This window comes from Gopherus flavomarginatus, chromosome 9, assembly GCF_025201925.1.
Source record: "Gopherus flavomarginatus isolate rGopFla2 chromosome 9, rGopFla2.mat.asm, whole genome shotgun sequence".
NCBI lineage: Eukaryota > Metazoa > Chordata > Testudines > Testudinidae > Gopherus > Gopherus flavomarginatus.
Window position 1 is genome coordinate 26,067,248 of NC_066625.1, and position 25,692 is coordinate 26,092,939.

At 43.8% G+C, this 25,692-nt stretch overlaps 1 protein-coding gene across 3 annotated transcripts in view; it reads right to left on the reverse strand.

The window, feature by feature from the left end:
- ABAT (4-aminobutyrate aminotransferase) overlaps positions 1-25,692 on the reverse strand; it is a 154,128-nt gene that overhangs the window by 85,076 nt on the left and 43,360 nt on the right. For 2 of the 3 annotated variants that reach the window (XM_050966453.1, XM_050966455.1), the window contains one exon: positions 8,327-8,457. In XM_050966453.1, coding sequence (XP_050822410.1) covers positions 8,327-8,396 — 70 coding nt within the window. In that variant the 5' untranslated portion in view covers positions 8,397-8,457. Of the gene's footprint in view, positions 1-8,326; positions 8,458-25,692 lie in introns of those variants that run through there. The other variant, XM_050966456.1, reaches the window with a different exon arrangement.

Here is a 25,692-nt window from a genome sequence, read left to right on the forward strand (position 1 = left end):
CTTTCTTGAGAAAACAAGTCCTAACTTATAGCTGGGTTTGTAAATTTCATCCAGTGGGCCAAATTCATCCACTGACTTTTGTAAAATGCGTAGGAAATGTCTTGACTGGCAAAAAGAGGTACTTTCTTCACTGTGTTAGCTTACGACAATTGTAAAGCCTTCTGTACGCTTGTTATGCTAGGCTATGTCTCTGAAGTTGTTAACTGTTCCTGATATAGCTGCAGGTATTTAGTCTGAAGTCTTGGCCTGTGAACAAGCATTAAGAGGGCTTTTCAGCCGTGTTTGACTAACATAACAGCACTCTTTCTGCCTGTCAGATAGGGCCTTGGAGATCCTCAGATAAAAGGTGTTATGTAAATATAAGTATTACTACTAATATACTATATAATTTGTAGAGAATTTTCTAGCAGCAAAACAATCTTCAGTTTAAAGATTGTCAGTATATTAAGTTAAATTCCACCCTTCCTTACTGCTGGCTTTTCAAACTTCTACAGTTCTACGAAGTGTAACAATACTTCACATTACTATAGAAACTTCCAGCCAAAGATCTCAGATATTAATTAATAGCTTCATCCTTTTATTAGCACTGCAGTGTCATCGGCAGTGCCACTCCTTGTGCTCCAGCCTTGTGGTTACATGTCTACATGGTAAAAGGGCAGCAGTGATGGAGGGAGCTGTGCTTAGTATAGGCCTGCAGAGAGAGTGCTTACCCCTGAAAGGCCAATAGGAGGATGGATGTAAACACCATAGTTCAATTCTGGTCTCTAAGAACACTGATATAAATCAGCAGTAACTTCACTGAAGGCAATAGAGTTAAACCAGTGTAATCAAGAGGAAAAACCAATTCAAGGAAGGAGAAGAGAAAACTGGGTTTGGGAATAAAAACTTACATTTAGGAATCCCCATCCTTCCCTAGGGTGACCAGATGTCCAGATTTTATAGGGATAGTCCCGATATTTGGGCCTTTTTCTTATATAGAGGCCTATTACCCCTCACGCCCATCCCGATTTTTCACACTTGCTATCTGGTCACACTATCCTTCCCTCTGCAAGAGCATGGGGAGTGAGAGCTCCTTTTCCCCAAAGGCAGACTGTCTTTCTGCATTGCCACATGATAGCAGTAATACTGCATATCATAACATATGCAGATCTATTACTGCAATATTCACTGTCCTACATCATTGTGTTCGATTAAAAAAAACAGCTAGGAGCTGGAAGGCTGCAAGCCTATGCAAGAATGATTTTGATTTTCCAGGCTCTCTCTTTCAGCTGCCAGAAGCAGAATCTACTTACTAAGGGATCTTGACAGGGAGAGGTAATAGGCCAGGCTAGCATGAGCTGCTTGGAGAGCAAACACTGCTATTGCATCACACCCCAAAACCTGAGACTGTTTATACAGAATGCTTACAGTGTAACATTAGAGCCAGTAAGTGCAACAAATTCCATATGAGGTGGCTTGTGCTTTGGTATCCCCTCCCCCACTCAGGGCTAGCTAGGAATAGGGAAAGAATTCCCCACTGCAGAGAAACACAGAAACCTGATACAAACAGGCTGTACAGTGGAAATGCTCACCCCAAAGAGCAAGGCAACAGCAGGTGCCAGGCCATGCAAAACCTGAGAAAGAGAGGGCCCAGATGAGTGGACTGCTGCTCATGAAAAGTATGTAGTATCAGTGAGGACTATAATGCTCCAAACACCCTGGACACCAATGGGAAGGAACCACAGTCAGGACTGCATCCTTTCACACACTGGACTGGACACAAGACAGACCAAAATCACCTCCTCCACCCCCTGAGAAGAATGAACTACTAGAATCTGTCTCAAGATACAAGAGAAACAGGGTGCACAATGTAAACTGTCCCCTAGAAGGTAAAAGGGACAAAACCCCTGGACTGGAAAAGGCAGTGACCCTGTATATACCCAAGGATCCCAGCCCCACTGCTCCTCTCCCACCACCTCCCCAGCAGCACAAAAGTAGAACTTCGAGACCCTATAGTTATAGCAGATGCTAGGACCAATTCTCTTCTTACATCAATGTGTACCAGGAGTTACTTCACTGAAAACAGTGGAGTGATATCGGCATAAGTGGGAGGAGAATCAGGCCCGAAACATGGTGGTGAGAGTACAGATCACTCTGTCCCAGGCCCTAATTTGTTCAGCATTTCACTTTAGGCATCTCCCTTACATCTATAAAAAAAACTAAAAGCAAACTTTAAAAGTGCGGGGGGGGGGGAGAGGAGGATGGGTGGCAAATATTAATATAGACAAAGGAGTAGGACTGACAGTGAGGAATCTTCAGGGCTTTTCATTTTACAATTAGAGATCAATAGTATCTGAAAGCCCTACAATCTTTCACATGTTTATCCTCACAACATTCCTGTGAAGCAGGGAAGTGCTATAATTCCCATTTTACTGCTGGGGGAATGGAGGCACAAGGAAAGTGACTTGCCCGGGATCACATAGGCAGACTGTGGCTGAGCAGCAAAATGAATCCATGTCTCCCAAGTCCCAGGCTAGTGCCCTACGACTGTGTCATCCTGCCTCTCTACAACTGCTTTTTCAGTGAAAGAAAATGTGTGTGTATGTGTGTATATACATATATATGGCAGAAGACTGTGTTCATACCACAGCGAGTGTATGCATCGGAGAGCAAAGCAAAAACTCTGCCAGTGCTAGTGAGAAGCGGAACAAATATTTAGACTGAAACTACCAATTCTGATTAATTTGCAGTGTGTTGGACTGGTGACCGAAACAAAAATTTTATTTTATTAAGAATCTAAATCACATGCAATCCAGAGAGGAAGAACTACCTAGAGCAGAGGTGGGCAAGCTACGGCCCATGGGCCATAGCCAGCCCGTGGGACCCTCCTGCCTGGCCCCTGAGCTCCTGGCCTGGGAGGCTAGCCCCCGGCCTCTCCCCTGCTGTTCCCCCTCCCACGCAGCCTCAGCTAGCCCCGCCACTGGCGCAATGCTCTGGGCAGTGGGGCTGTGAGCTCCTGGTGCAGCGCAGCTGCAGAGCCAGGGCCTGACCCAGTGCTCTGTGCTGCACGGTGGCGCGGCTGGCTCCAGCCGGGCGACACAGCTGCCTGTCCTGGTGCTCTCGGTGGCGTGGCTGTAGCACGGCCAGCCGCTGGTGCTCCAAGCAGCTCAGTAAGGGGGCAGGGAGTGTTGGATAGAGGGCAGGGGAGTTCGAGGTGGTGGTCAGCGGTGTCTAGGGTTTGGAGCAGTCAGAGAGTGGGGAAAAGGGGGGTTGAATGGAGGCAGGGGGGTTGGATTGGGCAGCATGGGGCCGGGGTTCCAGGGGTGGTCAGGGAGAAGGGGTGGTTAGATGGGGCAGGTGTCCCGTGGAGGCAGTCAGTAATGAGAAGAGGGGTTGGATGGAGTTGCGGGGGCAGCCAGGGGCGGGGGTTCCAGGAGCGGTCAGGGGACAGGGAGGAAGGGGTGGTTGGATGGGACAGTGGTCCCAGGGGGACAGTCAGGAATGAGAGGAGGGGTTGGATGGGATGGCAGGGGGCAGTCAGGGACAGGGGTTCCAGGGGCTGTCAGGGGACAGGAAACAGCGGGGGTTGGATGGGACAGGAGTCCCAGGGGGCCATTAGGGGGCGAGAAACAGGAAGGGTCAGATAGTGGGCGGGGGCCAGGCCACACCCGATTCTTCGAGGAGGCACAGCCTCCCCTAACCGGCCCTCCATACAATTTCGGAAACCCAGTGCGGCCCTCAGGCCAGAAAGTTTGCCCACTCCTGACCTAGAGTCGCTATTGTTTCTATAACATAAAAGCTCTCATACACAGATTTCCTGCAAGTTATTCTACTGATCTCTCAGGAAACATTACAACAGGATGACAAATTTCATATAAATCTACACAACCTTTGTGCTCAGTCTATTTTGTTTAAGTTAAATCAGCCATCTTTTCATTTCTGGGATAGAAACTATTTTTAAGGACAGCCATCTTGAGATCAAGTAGCGAAGAAAAATAAGGGGAGACTGGTTAAAAGTCCTTTTAAAAATAACAGATATTTTAATGGGTGTTTTTAAATAAATACTTTAGATACCAAAACAGAAATTTAAAAGTTCAGCTTGCTTTTCAGATTAAAATGCAAAAACAAAGTCAACAGAATCAATCAGCTTGGACTGTGAACACACTAGTCAGTTTCCTCTCTGGTTCTCTTCTCATGGACTAGCACAGTCCTGCACTGCCATTGCTTTGAAAACACTGCAGGGGATGTTTACATTAGAAATGAGCTCCCACTCCAGAATCACATCTCCACCCCTCCCTAAAGCTTTTGGGGAGTTAATATCTATCTTAGTTTAAATGCAACCATTTCTTTTTCCACTGACACAAGTTCCCTGAACTTTTTTTTGATTAATATTATGTTCTAGTGAAAATTTTCTCCCACACACTCTTCAACACTTAAATTCAGTGCAGCAGGCAAATGTAAAAAGATGAGTAACCCCAAAATTAAGCTAATCAATTTCCCCATTTCTTCACACATACCCCTTTGTCAGATGACTGGTTTATTTCACTCTGATGGGCAACACAGTTCAGATTCCCATACTTGTGCTTTTGAAGTCAGGAATAATCAAGCACAGCCATCCTTTTATTGAGAATACATTTGTTGTAGAGGCAAGCCGTACATAATTATTCTGCTCAATATGTGCTCACAGCTGAAGCATGACAGCGCACAGCCACACAGATTTCTACCAGGGAACAGTCAATTTCTCCCCCTCCCCCAAAACTTACATTTTGTCATTTAAATATTGAAATATACAAACATCCAGCTTATTTGATATAATTGTAATGGCTTTGATACCCATCTGAGCGCTTTAGGTTTTGCTGCAATTGAAAACCAAGGCAATCTGTTATATTAATTTTGATGGAATAAATGGGCCCAAAGAGTCAAAGGGGTTAATATGACCCTATCACCATCCAACATTAAAAACAATTTTAAACAAAGGTTCGAGGTTTGGTACCATGGCAAACAACATTAAAAATTCTTTTAACCTTTTATTAAAGATGAAGAAAAAAGGAAAAAGAGGTAAGCATCTGAAATATAAAATATTAAGTAAAGCTTACTTTTTAACAACATCCCTTATTCCTTTTCTCTTCATCCGGAGAGAATTTTTAGAAGGAATTCTGCCCTATTTGACAGTCTTTTAGATAGTAACAACTGTCCTTTTTGAAGAAAAGAGAAGTTAGTTGAGATGGGTTGGAGCTGTTAAAATCTGATCCCATTTCCTAAGAGACAAAACAAGACACATACACACAAAAGTGAAGAGAAAAGAACCGCAAAAATAGAAAACGCAGCTTCTAGGCCTGGTGTTAGTTCTCACTTGCAGCCTCACTGCTGGAGAAACACAGACACAGCACACAGTCTTAGGGTACGTCTTCACTACCAGCCATATCGGCGGGTAGCAATCGATTGCTCGGGGATCGATATATCGCGTCTCATCTAGACGCGATATATCAATCCCCGAATGCGCTTGTATCAATTCTGTAACTCCACCAACCGGAACGGAGTTGCGGAATCGACAGGGGGAGCCGCGGACATCGATCCAGCGCCGTGAGGACGGTGAGTAATTCGATCTTAGATACTTCGACTTCAGCTACGTTATTCACGTAGCTGAAGTTGCGTATCTAAGATCGATTTTCCCCTCTAGTGTAAACCAGCCCTTAGCAGCCACTGCAAGACTTGGGAAACTTGTACCAGCATTGGGCTGTTTAAGGCATTGCTGTTAGCTGCCATTCTGGTCTAAGACTCACAGCAGTGTTGAAAAATATGCAGTCTTGGCCGGCTAAGCCAGATTCTTATTAAGCAGAAAGCAAAAGAGGAGGGATAGGAAAGAGAAGAAATAAGGTAGGGAAAGAAAAAGACACACAAGTTGGGGAGGGAGGGGAAAGAGTAAGCACACACACCGGTGGAAGTGGCAATGTCATTTGGGTCCCTCTTTCTGGTCAGGACAACACTCAGGATTAGGACAGGAAGGCCCAATGGTGGATCCCAAGAGACAGTGGAGGTGACAGCCATGATGGTGAAACTCACTCCTTCCTGTTCTTATCTCTTTCAGTAAGCCAGTGCCCATGGTCACCAATTTTCATTCCCAAGTCTCTCTCTCCCTCTTTTTTTTTTAAAAAGGACCCCAAAAGGGAGTGATGGGTGCAAGAGCACAGCCCCTCATTATTTTCTCAACCAATTAGACCTAATTTCCAACGTACCAATTTTGGTCTGTTAATTTCCAGTCCCACATTTCTCTTGTTTACCAGACATGAGATTAACATAGTCCTTGAGTTATATCATCAAGTCTTTTTGTTTAGACTAATTAGTCTGTGCCCCTTTTGCAACTTTTCCAATCAACATTTATTGTGACAAGTTATTCTGACATTTTATGAACTTTTATTCACTGTTCCCACAGTTAAGCTCACAAGTGAAATACATTTATGGCCCAATTATCAATAAAGCTCCCAGGGGCAGGTCTTTCTCTGTTCTGTACAGCACTGCACACTCTGAGTGCTTAATAATAATGGAAAATCTATGGAAGAGGGTTTCAGTGGTGGCGTACTCAAGGTGGTTTCCACATATTGTTCTCCAGAGTGGAGAGCTGTAACACCGTGTTCCTGGGTATCTTGTAAACAGCAGGGATTAAACCTATGATCTCTGCCTCTAAGAACATGAGCCTGCTCCCACTGCCTAAGCTAAAAGACACCATTCTGTTAGCCAAGGATGTAGTAGGCTCATCAATCTCGATGTGGCCCAGTCACCACTAGAAGGGGACAGAGAACCACAAAAAGTGGGTGGGGTTACAGATGCTTGCCCTCAAGCCTACTATACTCTTCAATCTCAGGGGATACATTCACAGCACAGAACTACCCATACCTGGTTCCAGGATGAACTGCTCTTCCCTCTAATTCCCTGGTGGGGCTTCTCCACATTCAAGAAAGTTCCCCAATGTAGACAGAACACTTCTGAGAAGTGGTGGAGCCATTTACTGCAGATTTACTGCCATTTGTGGTGGACTGGCAAGGAAGACAGGGCAGTGCTCATCCAACCCAACCCTCATCACACTGTCACCAAAGTGGATCCCCAGACCCATGGATGGGTGGAAAATGCCATGGAGGTGGATGACCTACTACTCCGAACCTCTCAGACTTCTCCTCCCTCCCCCACCCCCCCACTGCAGTGTAATTATTGTCCTGGTTTGGGAAGCATAATTCTAAGACACAAATGAACTCAAAGCACTGATAGCCAATAAGGGCTTGGTTGCTCCAAGCACTTTCCTTTGTCCATTATTGACTGGATGACCCCTGATTTACACAACACAGACCATCAGTGCGTCACAGGCATGAATACAACTGTATTTTCCTGACTGCAGCATTGACCTGATGCAGTCACATGGTTACAAGAATAGACTGAGTATGTCAGGCAGAGGTCAGCTGTTCTCTGAAGTACAGCATTTGAAAGGAAGTCAATTCCTTCAGCATGGAGTTTAGTTTTTGAGTGGAGGTGAGGCTTCTTTGTTTGTCTGGGTTTTTTCAGGGTGGGTTTAACATTTATTAGCAAAGAAGCAGCAGCCATTCAGTCCAAATTCTATTTGATATAAAACTGGATAAAACAGATGCCGGATCTAAATTTTAATACTGTTTTACCTATCACACAACACCCAGCTCAATCTACACCTTTAGAAAAGATCATGAGGGCCAAGGAGTTTAATATTTGCTTTGAAGAGATTGTAGGCTTAATATTTCTATATAGTATACTAACATACAAGGCAGAATCCAAGCAAGAACTTTTTCATTATATACCTAGGATCAGATAATAGTTTGACACTTTATATAGCTCTTGCATGAAATACATAGCTACCTGGTGCACTGTCAGAAAAGTAATGTGCTCTCAATAAGGGAGCTCTTGCTAATGCAAAACTCCCACTGACTTCACTGAAGTAAGGAATGCAGGATCATACATAAAGTGCATGAAAAAAAAAAAGAAATAAAGGCCACTTTTGATGGTTGATTTCTCATGTCCACACAGTTCGATGTCAGAAAGATGTTCCATAAAAGCAGAATTCAGTGTTTGAAAAAGAGATTTGTTTCAGTTAGTAAAAATTCTATTGTAGCACAAAACAGCTCCTAACTGAGTATTTCTTCCACTGCTTGCAGTCTTTAAGAACAACTGTTTCTGACATTTCTGGGCTATGACTGCAGCATTAGCTAAAGCTGCTGACAGCAGTGGTAATTCTTCAAAATCTGGGGGACTGAAGACTATTAGACAGAACCTGGCAATAGTAAATTACATTGATAATATTTTACATAAGCATGAAGGCAATACTCACCACATGCAAACAGCCTGGAGTTCTGTTGCAGAGAACAAGTCAGCTGTCGACTGAGCAACATCAAGGCCATTTTACTTTCTTTAACCAGAAAAACCTCCAACTAGAGAGAGAACCTTATTCCAGGTGATGTTCTGAAAAAAAAAAAACAAAAAACTATCTATGTTCCCATTGATCTAGTCATCACGATTACCATTTCACTCATCCAAATGGAAAGAGCCAGAAAGGATGTCAAATACAGTGGGGTGGTACTGGAGTCTAACGAGAGTGCAAGGACTGAGAACACAACCTATCTGATGACGTCGTCTTCTCCAGGCAGATGACTCCGAGCCATCACCTATACCTTTTATCCCTAATAAAGGCTTACAAGTCCCGTGGATGCCAAACCAAATCTTACAATTTACATCAGCCACAGAGCTCACAGATGACCTCATTTTAGCAACATGAAACAAGATCAACAAGCCATGAGTTAACTGAGAGAAGGGGATTTCCCTCCCCCTTATTATTATTACAAAATAAAAAAATATTAGTGTTATCTAGTTCTTATATAGCACTTTCATTAGTAGCTCTCAAAGCTCTTAAAAATGTCAGTATCATTATCACCATGTTGCACATGGGGAAACTGAGGTACAGGCAGAGCAGGTGTCTTGCCAAGGTTACCAAGCAAACTAGTGACAGAACCAGAACTCAGGTCTTCTAATTCCCAGTTCATGTACTAAGCCACAGTGCCTCCCTGTGGTAGCTTCAATTCCTGTTGGCAACTTACAATTTGTGACCCTTGTCCTTCCAGGAATTGCAAACGTCAAGCAAGATATAAGATCCCCTTTGTGTTATGAACTAAGGTCCATCATCTAACACTAAAAGACTCTTTTTGCACAAAAGATCACCTTTCATTTTACGTTATCTCTCTGGCATGCTTTGTTGTGGAACTATATTGATTAAAAATTGTTACTAGTCTGTGGCTCTTAAAGAGATTTGTCATTTAGATTCATCATAAATTATGGGACGTGGTTGTGACTTTTTTTCCTTTTGACTTCACATAATAAAACACATCCAGAGAGACTCTGCAAAAGAAGCTACAAAGCCAAGATGAAGGAAAGGACTTCAGGAAGGGAGTAGATGGGGGGCAGAACAAATCCCCTGAAAACATTCAATATCATCTACAGATAGTTCAAAGACCAAATTCCATCACCAAAGCCATGGATGCTTGTGATGCTGTATGACTGGAACATGATCATTTATATCATTAGTACTGCCACTACTGGACAACTGCAACAAATCTTGTACAAAGTATTATCACGTGAGGTGCTGGTGAGAAAGCTAGGATTTGCTGAGTATGATTATCCTTTTGTATGCATGTATGATCTTTGTATCTAAAGTTATGAATATTGACTATGTAGCAGTATTTCAAATGTGTTTGCTCCTGGGGTAACACTCACAAGATAGTTTACATCCACTATAGCCAGCACAATGTGAATGGACCATTCAAGTAGATGGCTCATTAAAGAACACGTAACTCTCACAATGGGCCATAGAAGAAATTCATCCAGCATAGCGAGCCTTCCTGTGGATGCTTTAGCCAGAATACAGGTAATGGCTGCTCCTATGAGTCATCAAAGCATGCAAGGGCATGTGACCGTGGACTCCATCTTGTGCCTATAATTTTCCACAAACTAAGACTGAGAGAATTCCCTCCACATGGGAGAAGTTATACTAAAGGACCATAGAAGTATCCCCATTTTGGCTCTTTCCTGCTCTGATCTCTGCATTATGGACTTACACTAAAAGGAGCATATTGACTGAAGAGCTTCCAATTTTTTGGAAGTTACCAGAACCTTTACAAGCCAGCAATCTGTAATATCATTGCTATAAACCTGATCCAGGAACTTTGCAATGGATTGTTATGTATATGACTTCCTTAACCTTTTAAAATCTCTCCTTCTTTTCTCTTATACATAAACCTTTAGATATTAGATGTTAAAGAATTGGCAACAGTGTGATTATTGGGTAAGATCTGAGTTATATACTGACCTGGCTATGTGGCTGATCTCTTGGGATTAGAGGACCCCGTATGTGATGGTTTTCAGCAATAACTCATCATAGAGTTCAGTGTCTGGGTGGTGAGACAAGGCCTGGAATGGCTAAGGAGACTGCATTTCTGACTTCTTGCTAACCAGTGCGGTGAGACAGAAGTTTACTTTTGTTACTTGCTCGGTATACCAAATGGAACAATAACCACCAGTTTTGGGTGAGTCTGCCAGCTTGTCCTGAATCTAGTATTCTCAGCTGTGACCCATTGAGGCACAGTGACAGTGCAGCGCACAGGTAGGTATCCAAGGGAAGACACTGCAGTCTAAGTAGCCTTGCTAGTGAAGACTTGGACCTGGACTGTAATATGGCTGTTTTTTTACTCTGAATTATCTACAGTAATTGGAATAGTGTCTAGCTGAGCTATCATCTTCATTCATGACTGTAGACCAATTAGCCAATGCGGGCAAGGGGATTTAAATTAAAATCTTATTCTTAAAAACATGAACTCATGTTTGACTCAGTGCAGCAAATATCTTTCCACCAACTTCCCTCCCCCAACACAGCTCATGGCAATTCTTATGCTGCTGCTTTTCATGGGCCTCCTCTTGATTGCCAGAAGTTGTTGGAACAGTTTTATGAAGTTTCAGGTATAAATATGCAGTTCACAGACAAGGTCACTTGTACTCTCCATAAGTCACCATGGGAACAGACCTATATCTTGTTATGTGATAGGCCATGAAAATGCATCTGCTTTTCCAGCCTCCTTTCACAGAAGCATTCTGCCTTTACTGCATATATCATTTCTATACATCTAATAAAATATTGGAACTTACGCTTATGACTAGATGCCCAGGAAGCTGCTAGTTTATTGTTGCATGGATGAAAAGTATGTTTTAGCAAACACTAAAAACATCAGAAGTTTAATCTCTATGTTACCATTATCCAAGATGGCATTTGCTTTACTTTACACATCAGTATTTTCTGACAATTCCAGACAGTCCCTGCCAATCTGAGTTTATTAATTCAGAAAGACAATTTTTGTGTTGAAAAGAGCCCCTATGTCTTCCCTAAGATAATCAGCCTGACACTTGGTTGCACTTAGATTAAACATAGTTAAATTTAAAATCAAACCTATTTTAAAATTTGCCAAGCTGAGAAAACACATTTGTTGTGTACTTTGGAAAAGTTAGAGACTCACTGTAATGACATGACACCCACTTCTCATGAGCGCCTCTTCTGGTTGGATATGTCTGTGGTCTTTAAACAGTCCCAGCCCTGGTATCAGGTCGTACCCACAAGGCTTCCTCCCTGGAGGCAATGGTTTTGCCATTTCTAGGTCCTTCTGGCCCCAGCTGGGTCACTAAGTAGTTCAGATCCCCTTCTGGGTGTCTACCGCTGTCCGATTGTAGGCCATTTCCCCAGTGGCCTATTGGGGGAGAGGGGGGCAGCACCACCAGGCCCACTCACTACTCCGGGTCCCAGCCAGGGACCTCAAGAATAGCAGCCACGCACCACCCTGTCCCTTTAACAAAATTACTTTCAGTTCCTTTGGCCACTTCCCCGCAGTCCCAGCCTTCATGGATGCTTCACCCTTATCTAAGGGCCCTCCTGTTTTCAGCCCAGTAGCCAGCCAGGAGTGCTTCCACACCCCCTAACCCCATCCACCAGCACTGAACTGTCCATGGTGCTGCAGTTCCCTTTAGCCAGCCTGGAACATCGTCCACTCCTGAGGGCATTCTGCACTAAAAATTAATAATTCTGTGCACAGTATTTTAAAATTCTGCAAATGTTATTTGTCAAATGGGGAAGCTCCAGCGTGGCAGCGGGGAGCATAGGACACTGGCTGAACAGAGGTGGGAGATCATGGTGCAGCTCCCCTCCCGGGACACAGACTCAGTGGTGAGGCTGCGTCAAACCCTGACACAGTGCAAGGACTGGACCTGCCCCAGAAATACCCCAGGCCCTGCCCCTCCGTGCCAGGTGCACCAGGTGTGGGCAGGCAGGCTCAGCATGGCAGTATCCAAGTATTGAGGGGCTTAGTGTGGGGGGTTCCAGATGTGGGTTGAGAGGGTTCTGCAGGGGGCAATCTGTGTGTGGGCGGCTCAGTGAGGGATCCAGGTGCACGGGGAATCTGGATGCACAGGGGCTTGTTGCGGGGTTCTGGGTGCAATGGTAATAGTACTCTGCAGGGGGGTCCAGATGAAAGGTGGTTGTGGCTCAGCAGCAGGGTCTGAGTGTCGGGGGGGAAAGAGCTCAGTGGGAATCGTGCAGATGCTGGGGGAGTGGGGCTCAGGTGCAGCTGGTTGGGGCTCGGTTAGAGTGGGCAACTGGATATGGATGGCTTGTTGGGGTAATCCAGGTGCAGAGGGAGTGAGACTTGTTGGGGGGGCGGGTTTCTAGGTATGTGTGTGTGGGGGCTGAGGCTCGGTGAGAGGGTCTTGGTATGAGGGGGGCTGGATGCATGGAGGTTGGGAGGATGGGGGAGCAGCTCCCTGTACAGTGATCCTTCCCCCTGCAGCTGAGGAGTGATGGGTGCAGGAAGCACAGGGGGTGGGGGTGGGAGAGTTTGCAGAGCTTACTACAGCTGGAAAAGAAATCTGGGGGTGGGTCTGACATTCCCGGATGCCATGCAGGGGAAGAGAAAGTCTCATCTTCCCCAGCCCAGCTGCAATTAGCAGCTGAGTCTGGCGCAGGGTAGGCACCACCAGCTGGGTCTTCGAGTCCCAGCCCCTGCCCCACAGTGATTTACCTCTCTGCTGGGTTCCCTTGGCACCCAAAACATACTGCTGGGGAAGGTTTTATGACCGCTCTTGTGGCTTCCCTTTGCTTCCCCATCAGAAAGTCACTTTTCTGCGAGGAAACAAAAATCTGCGGGAAACAAATTCTGTGCATGTACAGTGGCGCAAAATTTCCCCAGGAGTAATCAGCTGCACTCCTCTGGCTCCTGGAAGAAACTGACTGGCTTCTCCCTGCAGCCTCTCTAGGCCACTTAGAGGACTTACCTCCACTGCTCCGTTCCTCAGATGGGCGTGACAGGACCCTGACGCCTCCAGCAGGGGGCCTCTGGGCCTAGTCCACCCCATCATACTTATGATATACATTTATTAATTTTTGATCAGGAGCTTAATGAAGCTGGAGTTACCACTTGTTGAAAGCAGAGTTACTTGGTTTCCAGCAGAAGGTTCATTTAATTTGGTCTCCCTTAATGCCTATTAATATTTTCCATCACAATTCCTCTCCATTTCCTCCATACAGGCTCAGACCCTTCAAAGACTTACACACCTGCTGAACTTCACACACTGTGTATTCCCATTTACTTCAATGAGACCCCTCACCAGTGTATAAAAAGTTAAGCATGTGCTGTATCAGAATTGTACTTTATATATTGATTTTATGATATATTCTGTTTTTCTGGCATATGCCTGGGTCAAAACCCAATGTCACTATGGTAGGGAATTGTTTTCAGGAAAAAAAAAAAAGTCATGTCCCCACCCACTCCCTCTCTAGTTAATAAGCCAGGATCTTACAGCTCTGAGCTATCTACTTGTTCTTTACTACTGTAATCCTTGGTTTCCTTCACAGCCCTTAACTAAATTTGCTTGATAAGACATTGCCTCAGAAACCTCCCTAGGAAACTGATTAAACTGTAATCAGCCATTATTTTCTGTAACAACAACACACAAAACATGGCAATGAAGTTCTACCCATGGCACAATGCTAAAATTTAACTTGGGGAAAAACAATGGATTTATTATGTTTATTAGGTCATCTAGTCTAGTCCCTCTCAGGATTGATCCCTTCTGCACGTTCTGCAGTAGTTTGTCTAAGCCACCTTCCTTCTGAATTATGAGATGCTTCTGTGTATGCAGATCAAACACACACTGGCTTTAGTTTTGCAGCCATATCACACTGCATATCTACTTTTTTTCCACTATCACCCCTAGTTCTCTTTCAGCATTATTGCTTTTCACACATCTTCCTTCCCACTAAATCTCTGTGTTAGCAACTGTTTCCCCTGAACAGATTAGCTCATATTTTTGCTGGCAGAATTTTATTTTATTTCCTATCTAGCATCCTTTAAGTTATAATGTTCATGCAATGTTTAAAATTACATTTTGAGATGGTATTGGCTTTATGTAAAAGCTCCTTGAAGACAACACAAAATTATTATTACAAGAGTTTCAGAATTAAGTAGCTTGCTTTAATTTTGTTTGATAGCTGTTTTTAAAAGTTTTATTATTTTGCAGCCTGAGGTCAGATCATATCATAGATAAGGCTAAAATTTAATCACAGGTATTTTTGTAAAAATCATGGACAAGTCATGGGGCAACAAATAAAAATTCACAACCTGCCCATGACTTTTACCAAAAATACCCCTGATTAAATCTCCAATTCTGGGGCTCCATTGCATTAGGGGGGAGCCTGCTCCAGTGCTGGGGGTTGACTGTCACCCTACCCCTGGGGACCACTCTCTGGATGGCCTCCAGGCACCCCAGGGTTGCTACTTCAGCTGCCCAGGGGCCGCTGTTCGGGCACTCCCCAGAGTCAGCCACATCGGTCGCTGTTCCAGCAGTCCCAGGAGCCAGCTACCCAGGATTGCCTGAGCAACGGCCAGTGCAGCTGGCCCTGGGGCAGCCCCCAGGACCACTGCTCAGACATCCCCCTGGGGCTCCCCAGAACTGCTGCATGGGTGGTCCCCAGGACCAGCCGCACTGGCCACTGCTGGCCAGGACCACCGTAGCACCTGGTCCTGGGTCACTCCGGCAACAGCCGGTGCGGATGGCAGTGGAGTGCCCAAGCTTGAAGTCATGGAATCAGTGACTTCTACAACCTCTAAAAGAATCGCAGCCTTAATCATAGAAATATAGACCTGGAATGCACCTCAAGAGGTCATATAACCCATCCCCGCAGGCTGAGGCAGGAATAAGTATATTTAGACTATTCATAACAGGTACTCATCTAAACTGTTCTTAGAAACCTCGACTAACAGGAATGCCACAATCTCCCTTGGTAACCTGTTCTTCAGATTAATTATCCTTTATCATATAGTAAAGAAAACCAACTCCCTCTCTACTTCCATTATGCATAGCTCCTCTCACAAAGCTGTATCTTTTAACTGATTGGTACATTTGCCTAAATGTCCATTAAGTTGTTGCTATTTGTGAATCCTGTCTGCATTTAGGAGTTTTCTTCTAATTTCCCATCAGTGTAGCACTATCAATGCAAGCAATCTCAGTATAATTCACTCTACAGGGCATGTAAACTTAAGGGCATACGTTATTTATTTATTTTAGGTTTACCTGTTGTTTTAAATACATAAACCCAGTTTAGTATTGGGAGTACTTTTCATTTTACTAAAACATACCCTGCAAGACAAATCTACATTTCAGAATGGAGTTCACAGGATCTGTATCTGAAACCACTGTTCAGCAAAAGTGCCAGAGTAAGAGGTAAAACACACATATTTTGAGAATGTGAGACAGAAGATATCGTTGCTGCGGACTGCAGCCTTCTAGCTCATTCTTTCTGTTTAAAGTACAGGAACCTGTTTTAAATCCATGGGGGCAGATTCATTTCTCCCTCAACTGCTGAAAAACCATTTAACCGGGAACAATGAAGTGGTTTAGTAAATTGCAGCACAAGCAGTGCAGTGCAGTTACACCAAAGATCTCCACAACAATTTGGGGAGAATGGGCTCTCTAGATGCCCTCACTTTTGAAAAACCTTGACTTTGCTAGGCAGGCATGGCAGTCATGCCACTATGCGAGGAGTTAACTGTTCATACCCTCAAGCTCACACACTGTTCGTTTGCTTCCAACACAGATCTCAGAGCAAGAAGGGCTTTTTAATTTCATGTAGAAAATTTAGTGCTGGTGAAAGGTGGAAGATTGACAGCCCTAGGGACTGCAGTTCTGTCATTAGCCATTGAGCTGGTTCCAAGCAGGCAGCCACAGTGCAAACTTTCCCATACCATTCCATCAACATGCCTAAAGGCAGAAGTGGAAATACAACCTCCAAAAAGCAAAAGAGTAGCTCCTTTTCCAAGCACCTTGGATCATTTATATGATAGATATTTACCCAAAAGCTGCAATGAATAGTTCATTTCACAATTCAGTACACTGTTGTCAGGTGACATTTTAATTTAAAAAAAGGGAGGGCAAAGTGTAGACTGCACTAGGTCAATGGATGAATTCTTCCATCAATCTAGCTGCTGCATCTTTATGCCAATGTGCTGCTGTAGCATTATAAGACTAGACGAGCCCCAAATCACCTAGGATAACTGCTCCTGATCCTAGAGTCAACAGTCAGGAATGGCACTATTCACAGCAAGAAGGGACATAATTAGAAGCTAGGCAAATACTGCAAAGAGGATTCATAAATACTGTTTGGAATAACCCCTGAATTTGCTAGGATGATCTATACAAGCATTTTTAATACTTCTTCACAAGAATATTCATGGTAAGACAAAGTGTCCCGAATAATGTACAAATATGTATACGCAAGCATTCACACTGCAAATAAATATTATCTCCTATATAGGGAAGTGGCACTTATGAGAGCAGTTCTCCCAACCCACAGACACAATAATCCAAAAGGAGAGAGATGTAGATGTGTCATCTCAATGCACCCTTTGCAAAACAGACTGCGCATCTGAATGCAAAACAGAATTACTCTGTGTGAATGTGACAAGAAAAAAAACATGAACAGTAAGTCTGCAAAAGAGCCAATACATCTCTCTTTAGAGCATGAGGATTCAGTTGTTTTCAAAGCTAGGGTCCATATATGTAGCTAAATGTAATACATTCTCTTGTGGAAAAGAGACTAGGGAAAGCTTTAAAAGCATCCCAAATCTCCCTCAGTCTTTATCTCCTGCTGGCTCTCCCCTTCCTCATTCCCATCATAACCTTCCCCAAAGAACATAAAAGTCCCCCAATGAATTAAATCAGACTTCTTTCCTGTTTGTAGATGTTAGGTAACACCACCATCATATTTAATATTGAACAGATAATATTGGAAAAATAGCTCACAAAGAGCCCAAAGGCTGAACTATTTTTGTATATTTCGCAGACAGCTGGGGGTTAGGGCTGGGTCCAGTTCTCAGAATAAATTGCTTGTTCATCTAGCCTCTACTCATAGTCATGTTCTTCCCCAAGATTTATCCGAGCAAAGGTGGGTGAATCTAATGACTTCCTGCCAACTACATCAAAGAGAGACTACTTATACAGGGCCTCAAAATGCATGGCACTCATTAACCATCACCACCCTTGTGAAGTAGGTTATACACCATTTCACCAGTGAATGAGAGCAACTTGACAACCTTCACGTTATTAACCTTGTTACACGTTACTGATTAACATAACGAATGTCATTAAAGGCTACCAGACATTGATCAATCAATCTACCCGTAGGATTAGCAGTGTGAAATCTGTTAAGAGCCCTTGTCCAGGACAGCATCAAAGAACATAGAACAAGTGCTGTGTATGTACCAACTTAATGCTTAAGAGTTCTTAAGGAGAATGACACTGATTTTGTTGCTTTGCAAGAAACTCAAGCTGCAGACTATAAGCAAGCTGTAAAATATAAAATTAATGGCTATGAACTCATTGTCACCATGAATGATGCAAAATATGGCCTCACCAAGTACATCAGGCATGGACTTAAGATGTCTATCCTGGAGGAATCCAGGATGCTCATTATGGTCTGTTGTCTGATTCTTAGGTCAGCAACAGAGATTCCCATGTTAACTTGTAAGTTAATGGAGAGGGTTTTATTGGCCCATCTCGGCCCATCTTTGAAGTCATGCTACCAAAGGAACAGGCCAGTTTCGGACTGGGATGAAGTTGCTGCAACCAGGTTCTCACCACTACTAGTTATATTGAGGGTGGCTGCCAGCAGAACGTAAGAATCAAAACAGCATTGACTGATTTATCCACTGCCTATGATGCAGTATGGAGATATGGGCTATTGCCCAAGGCATCAAGGGTCATCAAATACCATAGCACTATGTGACTCCTGGCCACAATGTTGAGCAAATGTAACTATGGTGTCCTTTTGAATGGGCAGATCAGCAAAGCACATGCCCTCTGTGGTGGTTTACCTCAAGGATCTGCGTTGTCCCCCTTTCACTATACAATACCTATATTAATGTTTTACCTGACACAATTTTGGATATGTTCATTTATGCTGATAACATCACTCTTGCAGTACAGGCAAAGACCTCACTGACATCAGTGACACCCTCTCCACCAGCTTCAAGATAATGTAAGAATACTTTCAGTACTGGAAGCTCTGCCCCAGTGCCACCAAAAGCTTATTAAGAGCTTTTTCCCTAAGCAACAAATCTGTCGAGGGACCACTTAACGTCATCTTTCACCATCAACAGATCCGAAATGAGCCCTGTCTGAAGTGTAACTCTAGGGATAAGCTTGTCTTTTAAAGCTCATCTGGAAAAGACATGTGAAAAGGTATAAGCAACAATTAGCCTTATCTGAAAACTCACAGGAGCAACATGGGGTGCCAATGCGCACACACTTCGAACAGCCACTGTAGAACGGATATACTTGATCACTAAATTTAGTACACTAGTTTGGGCAGGCAGCTCTCACATTCCAAATCTCTGGATGTGTAGCTTAATGCCACAAAGAGAATTACAGATGCAACATTAAAATCAACATCTGTTCAATGGATGCCCACTCTGGCATATATATCTGGCTGCACCCAAGATCTGGCGTGACAGGCATCGAGAGAGAGACAGTTACAAGTGAACCATGACCAACTTGAACTTATCAATCCATGAGGACCTCCAGAACTTTACAAAGACATGCAAGAAATCGTGCAAGTCTTTTTGGCATTGGGCTAAAGCTCTTAAAAAGGTCCAAATTCAGGGGTTCTCAAACTTCATTGCATGGGGACTCCCTTCTGACAACAAAGTTACAACATGACCCCGGGGTTGAGGGAGGCATGGAGCCTGAGCCCTGCCACCTTGGATGAGGGTGGAGCTTGGGCATCAGCTTCAGGTCCCAGCAAGCCTAATGGTGACCCTGACAAACCCTTTAAAATTGGGTCACAGCCCACTTTGGGGTTCCAACCCACAGTTTGAGAACCACTGCCCTAATCTGATCTGGAGGCACACTGGAAAGAATTCTGGGCTAATACTAATGTCTCAAACAACATCTGATTGCCAACCCACAAAAGAACTTCCAGGCTTCAATCTATTCCAGAAACAATGATCCACACTGAACATTTTCAGAACATAGCTTGGCACATGCTGTCATCTCTGACATCTCTGGAAGATGAGACACAATGTAACTGTGGACACCAGTCACAAACTATGGACCACACTGTAAAAAATAGTGCCTGTGTCGATCTTTTGCTGGTGGCATCTCAGACTTACACCAAGCCACTTCTGAAGCTACTCATTTATCTAGACTCGGCTATTTGAACATTGCTAATCACTTCTTTTGCCATACAAAGATGATGGCAGGTGAATATATCAAAGCAGAGAGAAAGTAAGCAACTTGCCTGAGGATTACACAGTTATTAGCAGAACTAAGGATGGTACCTAGAAATCCTGACTTACTGCTCTAACCATTAAAAAAAAAAAAAAGAGCAGAGGAAAAAAAACTGGCAGTATGTTAGCTAAGGGTATTTGGGGATTGTTTAATTGTAATTCACTCAGCCACAGGAAGAGAGTGAAGAATTCAGCAGTCTGTGTATGTGCAATGAAAGTACAATAGACCACGTTAAGTCTTTTTCCTTCAAGACTTTTTCTCAGATCATTCATGGTGTTATTCTCTGTCTGCATGTCCAAGACTGGCAATGAATGGCACACTGGTAAATATTGCTCCCGTTTTTCCAAATACTGAGCTTGAGCCTGACTGTGAATTTGGGAGGGAAAAAAAAAAAAAAAAACCAGCAAGAAGCCATCTTCCAAAGCAGGCTAACAGCATTTTGGACTGTATAAGTAGGAGCACTGCCAGCAGATTGAAGGACACGATCATTTCCCTCTATTCGGCATTGGTGAGGCCTCATCTGGAGTATTGTGTCCAGTTTTGGGTCCCACACTACAAGAAGGATGTGGAAAAATTGGACAGAGTGCAGCGGAGGGCAACAAAAATGATTAGGGGGCTGGAGCACATGACTTATGAGGAGAGGCTGGGGGAACTGTGATTATTTAGTCTACAGAAGAGAAGAATGAGCTGCTTTCAACTACCTGAAAGGGGGTTCCAAAGAGGATGGATCTAGACTGTTCTCAGTGGTACAAGATGACAAAACAAGGAGTAATGGTCTCAAGTTGCAGTGGGGGAGATATAGGTAGGATATTAGGAAACACTATTTCACTAGGAGGCTGGTGAAGCACTGGAATGGGTTACCTAGGGAGGTGGTGGAATCTCCTTCCTTAGAGGTTTTTAAGGTCAGGCGTGACAAAGCCCTGGCTGAGATGATTTAGTTGGGGATTGGTCCTGCTTTGAGCAGGGGGTTAGACTAGATGACCTCCTGAGGTCCCTTCCAACCCTGATATTCTGTGATTCAAAGTTCCACACGCTCCTTCTGTCAGAAGTCGTCTTTTTCCACTGGTCAGATCTGGGTCGTTATTGAACAGTTTGTTCAGCCCCTGCCGGAGGGCCTGAGCCCCTGACTGTTTATTGCCCCGCCCTGATCCAGGGCTGGGGCTTGCTAATATTAAACTGTTCGCTCAGCCCCTGCCTGAGGGCCTCAGCTGGTGACTGTTTGCTGCTCTGCCAGGCTAATTCCCCCGATTCGCTGGACCTAAGTAGTGAGGCAGCCTGGTTCCCAATCGCCGAGAAGGAGGACAAACCCTGACCGAACCCCGACAGGCTTCCTTTCCATGGGTCCAGATGATAAAGATATCATCAATGTAGCGCAAGCAGAGTAGGGGCATAAGGGGACGAGAGCTGAGGAAGTGTTGTTCTAAGTCAGCCACAAAAATGTTGGCATATTGAGGGGTCATGCGGGTACCCCTAGCAGTCCCGCTGACTTGGAAGGTATAAATTGTCACCAAATCTGAAATAGTTGTGGGTGAGGACAAAAGTCACAAAGTTCAGCCACCAGGTTTGCCATGATGGTATCGGGGATGCTATTCCTGATGACACCTACAGAATCTCTGTCAAGAATTCTTAAAACTGCAATACCCACCTAGTGAAGTGAAGAAACAGACTGACAGAGCCAGAAGGTTATCAAGAAGTCACCTACTACAGGACAGCCCCAACAACAGTAACAGAACGCCACAAGCCATCACCTACAGCCCCCAACTAAAACCTCTGCAGTGCATCATCAAGGATCTATAACCTATCCTGAAGGACGATCCCTCACTCTCACAGACCTTGGGAGATGGGCCAGTCCTCGCTTACAGACAGCCCCCCAACCTGAACCAAATACTCACCAGCAACTACACACTACACAACAAAAACACCAACCCAGAAGCCAAACCCTACTACAAACCCCAGTGCCAACTCTGTCCATATATCTATTCAAGAGACACCATCATAGGACCTAACCACATCAGCCACACCATCTAGGGCTCATTCACCTCCACATCTACCAATGTGATATATGCCATCATGTGCCAGCAATGCCCCTCTGCCATGTACATTGGTCAAACCGGACAGTCTCTATGCAAAAGAATAAATGGACACAAATCTGACATCAGGAATCATAACATTCAAAAACCAGTAGGAGAACACTTCAATCTCTGTGATTACTCATTAACAGACCTCTAAGTGGCAATTCTTCAACAAAAAAACTTCAGAAACAGACTCCAACGTGAAGCTGCAGAACTGGAATTAATTTGCAAACTAGATACCATCAGATTAGGCCTGAATAAAGACTGGGAGTGGTTGGGTCATTACAAAACCTAAACTTAATTTCTCCAGTACTAATTTCTCCCTACTGTTATTCACATCTTCCTGTCAACTGTCTGTAATAGGCCACTCTCTTACCACTTCAAAAGTTATTGTTCCTCCCTTGGTATCCTGCTGTTAATTATCTTATCTCGTTAAACTGACCTAACACTTGGTAAAGCAACCTCCATCCTTTCATGTATTTATACCTGCTCCTGTATCTTTTACTTCATACATCTGATGAAGAGGATTCTAGCCCATGAAAGCTTATGCCCAAATAAATTTCTTAGTCTCTAAGGTGCCACAAGGACTCCTCATTGTTTGTCTTTTTTTGTTTTTGTTTCTTTGGTTTTTTTTTTTTTTGGTTTTTTTTTGGTTTTTTGCTGATACAGACTAACACAGCTACCACTGAAACTTATAGCAACTGAGCCATGTTCAGTGGAAGGATTCTGCTCAGTATGTGCTGGGTTCATAGTATGACAGTCCACAGCCATCAGTATCTCAGAGAGAACAGGATTCCTCAAGGCTTCTCAGCATTTGAAGGAGGAGGAGACACTTATTTGACAGACAAAGTTTCCCAGGGAATAGTCAGAAAACCAGCACAAAAAAGAACCACCAGTGAGTATTCTACTTTGGATTGCACAGTTCACCAGAAGCATTATTAATAATGGAATGAGCAATGATTATCAGGGAATGGAAACATGCATTCCCACAGGGTACATCCACATTGTACCTGGGAGCATGCTTCCCAGCTGAGGCAGACAAACACTAGTTCTACTCGAGCAGTGTAGTTGGTGGTAGCTCAGGCTAGCCCAGGGGTTCCAGGCAGGTTTGTACTCAGGCAACCAGCCCAAGCTACTGCCCTTACTGCCATTTTAGCCATGGATACATTTTGCACACTGTACTTACTTTAAGACTATTAGAGGAACAAATAGTCAAAAGGTTCTCTGTAGAACAGGATATAATTGGGTATGCCACAATTGCATTTGAGTTCTCAAGTACACAGGTTGTCATAGTTACAAACAAGCCTGAGCTTTTGTTCTTCCTATGTGCTTATTTACTTTCATTTTCTTGCTCAAACACTCCTTCCCACCACCACCCTGGAAGATGTTTACCGTTTAGAAAATAAGTGGGCCTGTTCTACTTTTCACAGTCTTGACAGTGAGCAGCAGATTTGCCATGGTAGTGACATACAGGTGAACATAGCAACAGTGAGGACACAGTGACACGGAAGGGCTTTGGCAGTGTGTCTGCTCTCACCCACGCTAGGTCAATCTGGGTGCTCAGACGTGGAAGCTGATCACACAAGTTAACTCAGCATGAAGACATATCCTAATGGATCACACTATTAGAAAAATCTCCTCCACAATATTCAGCCTGACCTTATGAAGGCTTTTGACCTGGTCAGCAGAAAAAAAAGTCTTTTCCAATTGCTAGAGAGGCATAGTTGTACCCCATTCTCCTCAGTCTGATTCAATCCTTCCCCAATGGCATGATGTCTGAAGTTCAGTATTATGGTGGCCAACCTGACAGCTTTGAAATCTGCCGTGGTGTCAAACAGCAATGTATTTTGGCACCAACACTCTTCAGTACATTCTTCTTTCTCACCTAGCACCAGCGATGTACATCACCATATGTCAGGATTCCTTCCCCACTCGAAACTCTAGGGTACAGATGTAAGGACCCGCATGAAAGACCCTCAAGCTTATTTTTACCATCTTAGGTTAAAAACTTTCCCAAGGCACAAATTCCACCTTGTCCTTGAACAGAATGTTGCCACCACCAAGTGAGATAGACAAAAATTCAGGAAAAGGACCAGTTGGAGTTCCTATTTCCCCAAAATATGCCCCCAAGCCCTTCACCCCCTTTCCTGGGAAGGCTTGAGAATACTCTACCAACCAGATAGGTAACAAAGTGAGCACAGACCAGATCCTTAGGTTTTAGGGCACTAAAACCCAGTTAGGTTCTTAAAAAAACCAAATAGACTTTATTATAAAGAAAGAAAAAGTAAAAGAAGCACCTCTGTAAAATCAGGACAGAAGATAACTTTACAGGGAAATCAGATTCAAAACACAGAAGATTTTCCCTCTAAGTAAAACTTTTAAGTTACAAAAACAAGGACAAATGTCCCTCTTAGCATAGGAAAAATTCACAAGCTAAAACAAAAGATAATCTAACACATTTCTTTGCCATTACTTACTATTTCTGCAATACTAGATGCTTAGTCCAGATATGCTGAGGGAGATGTATTTGCCCTGCCCTGGTTCCTTTGCTGACTGCGAGAGAACAGAACAAAGACCTTCCCCCACAGATATGAAAGTATCTTCTCTCCTTTTCGTTCCTTTTGGTCAGATGCCAAACAGGTTATCAGAGATTCTTAACCCTTTACAGGTAAGGAAGGATTTTATGCTACCCTTAGCTGTATGTTTATGACACCATATCAGATCAGATAGAAAACTCTTCAACTTTACACATGTAAGAGCAAAAAGCAAAGTCAAACTCCTGTGATAACTGAAGTTTTTTTCCACCAATGATGCAGTGTTCATCACCTACACAGGAGTTCCAGCACCGTGGCAATAGCTTTGCTCTAGCTTTTGTTGAATTTTGACTAACCATCACTCTAAAGAAGATAATGGTTATGGCACAAGGTGTGTTGACTGCATCAGATGTTTTAATATCTAGTTCCACACGAGAAGTTCTGCTTAAGTTCTGCTATTCAGGATCAACTTTGAATAAGCTTGTCACCTAGAGACAAATTAGTTCTTGCACCTGAAAGGCAGCTACCCCATTTGGTCACTGACCAAATGCATGTGGGAAAACAGGAAACTAACACTGAACACTAAGATGTGGGTCTATTAGACATGCACTCTGAGAATGCTTCTGCATGGTAGTGAGACCTACACCACTTACTTGCAGGATCAGAGAAGACTAACCACTTTCCACACTTGCTGTCTTTGTTGTATTCTAAATATCAAGTGAGAAACCTGAGTTCCTGACACCAAAGTACTTGAGAAAGCAAAATTGCCAACTCTAATTTTTTCCCCAACTCATATGTTTCTGTTGGCTTGGTCATTTGTACTGGACAGACAATGGATGCATTCCAAAGGACCTCTTGTATGAGAACTTGCAAAAGATCCAAAGCCACTGGGATGACCTAGGCTTAAGTTCAAGGATGTTTGTAAGCAGGACTTGAAAAGTTTGAACATCAACACTGCAAGCTAGGAAGATGCAGCTAGCAACAGGACACAGTAGAAGGTTGTGCTGCACCAGGGAGTCAAAGAGGCTGAAGAGAGTTGTTTAAGAGAGAGGAAAGCGAAGATGGCATCAAGGGCTAGTAGCACACCAGTTTCATCCTCTGGTCTTGCACTTTTTGCCTGCATTATTTATGGCAAGGACTGTTGCTTGAGAACTGGACTTTTTTGCCACTTGCGATGCAGCAGCATGACATGCAGTAACTGAACTGCTTTGGTGCTCACA